This window comes from Pediculus humanus, genomic scaffold, assembly GCF_000006295.1.
Source record: "Pediculus humanus corporis 1103172107545 genomic scaffold, whole genome shotgun sequence".
Classification (NCBI taxonomy): domain Eukaryota; kingdom Metazoa; phylum Arthropoda; class Insecta; order Psocodea; family Pediculidae; genus Pediculus; species Pediculus humanus.
Window position 1 is genome coordinate 10,313 of NW_002987160.1, and position 6,152 is coordinate 16,464.

At 28.3% G+C, this 6,152-nt stretch overlaps 1 protein-coding gene across 1 annotated transcript; it reads right to left on the minus strand.

Moving 5' to 3' along the window:
* Positions 1-2,745: 2,745 nt before the first annotated feature.
* On the minus strand, positions 2,746-5,679 carry Phum_PHUM196030 (uncharacterized protein; the record flags this gene model as incomplete). Its single annotated transcript, XM_002425350.1, has 2 exons — positions 2,746-2,814; positions 2,851-5,679. The coding sequence occupies 2 exons, from the start codon at positions 5,677-5,679 to the stop codon at positions 2,746-2,748; spliced, it is 2,898 nt and encodes a 965-aa protein (XP_002425395.1).
* Positions 5,680-6,152: the final 473 nt, after the last annotated feature.

The following is a 6,152-nucleotide window of genomic DNA, read 5'->3' on the forward strand; positions in this document are numbered from 1 at the left end:
TATTATTATTATTATCATTATCATTATTATTATTATTATTATTATTATTATTATTATTGTCATTATTATTTTCCTTTTTTTTTATATGATTGAATGATAAATAAAAATTTATTGTCAACGAAAAATAAAAAAAAGGCACGTAGGAAAAGGAAGGGGGAGAGAGAGAGGGAGGTCAAAGGGTAAAAAGCTAAATTGAGGGTTGAATAAACAAATATAATAATAATGATAATAAAAATCTCCCATTTTTTTGTGACGTCATAATAATATCGACAACCAAATAAAAAAATAAAAATAAAAAAACGTTTGTTTTTTTTGTTTTGTTTTTTGTTTTTTTTTTTTTATTACTCACGTTTGTTCCGTTCGGCCATAATTTAAAAAAACATTAATAATAATAATAATAATAAATTCTTGTTTATTATTATTATTATTATTAGAAAATTTACTTACCGCAAATAATTTTAAATTGAATGAAACAACAATATTAAAAAATAATTTTTCATTTTTAAACATTTTTTTGTTTTTAAACAATGAAAAAAATAAAATAGTAATAATAATAATAATAATAACAATAAATGTTTTGTTTTCGTCTGCTTTTTATTAATAAAAAACAAAAAAAAGTACGTACAAAACAGAAACTCGCATAAAAAAAAAAAAACGAGAAGGAACGTATGAATTTAACAGTAAATTAAATTGTTTATAAAAAAAAAAAAAAAAAAACAAAGCGTGTGACGAAAATCCAGGGCTGTCCATTCATTTAAACAAAAACAAAAATTTTTTTTCCTGTTTTGTACTCAATAAATTTATTTTCGTTTTAATATTTTCAAAAAATTTTTTTTTATATTTTACGTGGTTCGTGTGTGTGTGTGTGATATATACGTGACGTCATGTATCACGGTGTAGAATAATAATAATAATAATAAAGTAATAAAATCGCCATATTTAAATTTACAAACAAAAAAAAAAATGTTTCGGCCGCGTTTACATTTTTTCGAAATGTTTTCGTTATTATTATTATTAATTCTATCGTTCGATTAAAATTTTTTTTTTTTTATTTCTTCTGCTTTAATAAATGAATAAATAATAATAGTAATAATAATAAAATTTTTATATTTTCTCCAGCAAAAGAGAGAGAGAGAAAGAAAAAAAAAATTTTTGACATTCATGATTGTTAAAATAAAGTCACGGTTGAGTCTATATTATTTTTCACGTTGACACAAATTTTCTCTCTCTCTCTCTCTCTTTCTCTTTCTTTGTCTTCTCCAGAAGGTAAAACGTTTAAGGACCAATTTTTTCCCGTTGTCTACGTAATAAGATGATAAAAAAAAATAAATAAATATATGTTTATATAAAACTCTCTGGAATACGAATTTATTTATTTTTTTTTGGAAAAGAAAAAAAACTTTTAAAATGAAAGACAAAAATTTTAGTCAAAAATAATAATAATAATAATAATAATAATAATAATAATATGACGTCATTTATTATAAATCCATTTTAATTGTTACAAAATAATGAATAGACAAAACAATCAACCGTTTTATAAACAATTTTCCTTTCGACTCATTATAAATCGATTTGTTTTACTTATAGCTTATATATATATATATATATATATATATAGTTTTAACTATATATATATTTATTTATTTAAATCGAAAATAAATATATTTGTTTTTTTTTTTTTTGTTATGAAAAAAAATGGAAACAAAATTTTTTAATTATATATTAATAAGGGGGGAAAGTGTCATGAAAAGACATAAATAAACAAGTTAATGTTTCTTTTTTTTTTATTTACATAGTAGTTTAGTTGAGGTTTTCCAGAAATACAAAGAGAGAGAGAGAGCTAATGGAAAAAAAATAAGAGAATACAACAACAACAAAAACAACAAACATTTTCATAACAACATAATAAAAAAAACAACAACAGCTCGGAAGGTTTTTAAAAGGGAGGACAAGGTGGGGAGAGGGGAGTTTGTTGATTTTTATTAACGAAACAAAATGAGTTTGTTTTTACTTTGTCTTAATGTGCAGTTTTCATTTCGCAGCTTTTCCCCCAACCTCCTTCTCCTCCCACTCCCCTACCCCAACCCCCGCCATTCATTTTATCTTATCATGTAACGAGTCCGTCAATCAATCAATCAATCGGAGAATTAATTAATTTGACAACGGACCGAAAATAGTTTCGACGGGGGAAAAAATTTTTTATAAACTTACATAATGCCGACCCTTATGTACATAAATAAATAAAAACAAAATAATAATAATAATAGTATTAATAAAAGTTTATATTTATTTATTATATAATAAAATACATAAAGTAAAAAATAAAAATATACAAAATAATGCATTCATTATTAATAATATTATTTAAAACTAAAAACCATATAAAAAAAAACAATAATAATAATAGTAATAATTTTGTTTAAGGGGAGGGGGGGTATTTCATTTATTAGCAAATAAAACGAATATTATTGTAACAAATCGAATGATATTATTATTATTATTATTTATTAATATAATAAGTAAACGTAAAAAAATTTTTTTTTTATTAAAATAACTAAATTAATATTATTAATAGAATATAAATTAAGTAAAAAAAAAAAAAATCAACACGTTATCCTTCTCCCTTTTTTTTTTTTGTTTTCTTCTGCTTCCGTTTTAAAAGTTTATTTTAAAAAAATTTATTTTCTCTTTTTCTTAATCTTTCTCCAAATTTTGGAGTTTTTAAAGATGGAGAGGAGAAGGTTAACAGTGTCGGATTCCCGTCGGTGTCACCGTCGCTCCCGTCGCTGCTTCTTTTGTCCAGTTTATTAACTGGAATAAATAAAGCGGAACCTAAATCGCTTAAACCTTCCAAAGAAGTTGTCGAAGATCGGAAAATAATGGTTTGAATTCTTTTTCCGCCGGAAGTTTTAATTGATTTTTAGGTTTTGGATAATCGTAACCCTTTTTTTGCGGTAATTCTAAGCTTTCTTGCGGTTTCGGATAAAAGTAACCTTTTGATGCGATGTTTGTCGATGCCGAAGGAGTGTTTGTCGGCGATGATGATGATGATGATGATGATGATGACAATGTTGTTTTTTGTGTCACGGTTCTCGATTCTTCCGTCGGCAATAAAAATTTTCTTTCCGGTTTTGGATAATCGTATTTTACCGATGTCGTTTTTATTATTTCAAAATTTTTTTGTTCGTCCGTTTGGGGTAGCAAAGGTTCCGGTGGTTTTGGGTAATTATATCCGGTAAATGATTTTTGTTCGTTCGATTCAGAAAAATCATTTGTTATAAATTTTGTCGTTGGTTTATATGTCGTCACCGGAAGAAATGTACTTTTCGTTTTTGTCGGTAGCGGAAATACCGTGCTAGGTTTCGGATAAGTATATCCTTCGTCCGATCCGGAAGTGGTAAAAAGTGACGATGAGTCTCCTCTTGTCGACGACGGCTTGTATTGATTTTGAGAAAATCCATTTCTTACCGTGTTTTGTGGTAGATTTGTCTGAGTCGTTAAGCTTTGAAAAGTGGACGACGGTTTTATTTCTGCGTTGACGCCATTAAACGTTTCCGTTGATTTGGTCAAAACATTTCCGGTAACACCAGCTACATCCTTCTTAGCGCACAAAAAATTTTGAAATGAATCGTTGCAAATGACGTTGCCGTCGTTATTATTTTTAAATAATAATGATTTTTCATAGTTTTCCGTTTGAACTAGAGTTTGAGGGTTACCTTGAGATGTCACCGCCGGGTTTGATTGTTGTGCGGTTGGTATTAAATTATTTATTGTAAATTTTTCAATTATTTTCGTTGATGTCGTTACGGATTTTGATGGCGTCGTAGTGAATGGTTTGATTGTTGTCGTTAATTGATTTTGCGATTTAGAAATTGTTGATGAATATTCATTATTTAAATTTAACGGAACGTTTGAAGAAAATGGTGACGATTGTTCATTTTGATTCGTTCTCAGAATATTATTTGTTACGGATGATGATAATAATGAATTCTTTTCCGAAAAGGGTCTTAATGTTGTCGCGATGAAATTCGCTGCCGGTGGTAATGTCGATTTGGAAGAAGAAGCAAAATTGTTAAATGCTGTCGATGTTGGTGTGAACGTCGGTTGACCTTTGCCACTTACACTAATGTCGGTAAATAAATTTGGAACGTTGGTCGGTACGAAACTAGATGAAAATGTCGTGATTTTTTCATTATTATCGTCTGGTTTTTTGTTATTAAATGTTACAGATGGTACAGATGATATAATGTTGGATGCAAAAGACGTGGATGATTTTTTCGTATTAAATAAGTTGGGTCCTAGAGATGATAGAAAAGAATTTTCCTGTTGGGATCGGTCGTTATTTTTTAAAAATGGATTTGATGTTGTTTCCGGTTGTTTAGAAAATGTAGCACTAGAGGATGATAAAAATTGATTTTTCGTCGTTATCGTATTCGAAGGTAGTAAATTTGTTTTTTTCACGGGTACTTGGTCAAATTTAACATTTTGTACGTTATTCACTAAATCGTTAAGATATTTTTTTTCTGTCGTCGGTTGGAAAATTTTATTCTGATCGTTTAAATTATTCGAATGAAAATTATTTAAAAACGTTGTCTGCGGGGAATTGAAAATTGATGAAGAACTTTGAAATTTTGTAGTTTGCGTCACAGTGTTCGATGATTCCGGTCTAACGGGAAAAGAATTAAAATTTTGATTACCCGGTAGTACTGGAGGAAGGTAAAATCTGTCGTTCACGTTTGAATTTTCTCCTTGAAATTTAGTTGTTAAAAATGTCGGTAAGAAAGTAGGTTTTGAAGTAGTAGTGGTAGTAGGTTTAAAAGAAGTAGATTCAATTATGTTCGATGGTGAACTAAGTTTTGGCTCGTTATTTATTAATGATGGCTTCTTGGAAGGAAATAAAACGTTACGAAATTCATTAAATGAAGGTTGACCTAATCTTTCCGGTAAAGCTCCCGTGATTCGCTTTCTTGCTTTTAAGGGCGCACATAAAAATGAATGAAACGGATCGGAGCAAATATCAAAATTTTCATCGTGATGATGATGATGATGGTGATGGTGATGATCATCATTATTATTATTATTTTGTGGCTCCCTCTGTGGTACTTTAACCGCACTGTCTAGTGTTTGAGCAGCACCGGAATATTCTGGTACAGGCGGAAGATAAGCACGAGATTCTTCAATTTTATTATTAGCAAATAAATCATTTTTAAATTTTGTCGTGGTAGTAGTGATTGTAGTAGGAATAGTTGGTTTGATTGTAGTCACTGGTATAACATTATCAGTTCTCGGATTGAGTATTTCAAAAGCGACGGTTGAACCATCACCGTTAAATTTTGAATAATTTGGTTTTGTAGTTTCTTTAACCGTTTGTACCGTGGCTTTCGGACTTGAAAATTTTTCCAATTTTGAATTTATACTATCGAAAATATTTTGAATTTTTTTATCATCGTGAGAACATAATCCAGATTTTGAATCTTCGTAACTACAAAGCGGTGCATCTTTTTCCGACAGTTCGATACTTTGTCTGCTTTGTTCGGCTTTAAATAAAGAATCCGATGGTGACGTGGAAGAAGAAGGTGAAACGGGTGGTAAATAACCATTTCTCACGGCGTTGTTAAATTGTTGACCGGTCACCGCGACAACCGGTATTAAAAAAAACGCAAAACTCAGCAACATGTCTAAAAAAAAACAAAAAAAAAAAAAAATTTAAAAAAAAAAAAAACTACGACAAACGACGACATTTTTATTATTATTGATTTTATTTTTTTTTTAAACCTTCGAGTTTTTGTTTAAATTTTATAATCGTTACTCATTTTTTTTTTAAAAAAAAAATTAAATGGCTAAATTGTTTAATTGTGTGTCGCACAAAAAAAAATTTTTCTCTCTCTCTCTCTCTCTCTTATTTTTGGCGACATTTTATTTTATTTTTTTTATTTGAAAATTGTTAACAAATTTCAAAATTTAATTGTCCATTTAAAAAATTACAAGTTTTTTTTTTTTAGTGCTTTGTGATCATCTCTCTCTCGAAAAAAAAGCATAAAATCACAATTATTTGTTTTCGTCACAAGTTGAAAAGAAACAGACACTTTTTTTTTCTATAACCACGAAAAAAAAAAAAAAATTTTTTTATTACGTCAAAATTATTTTAC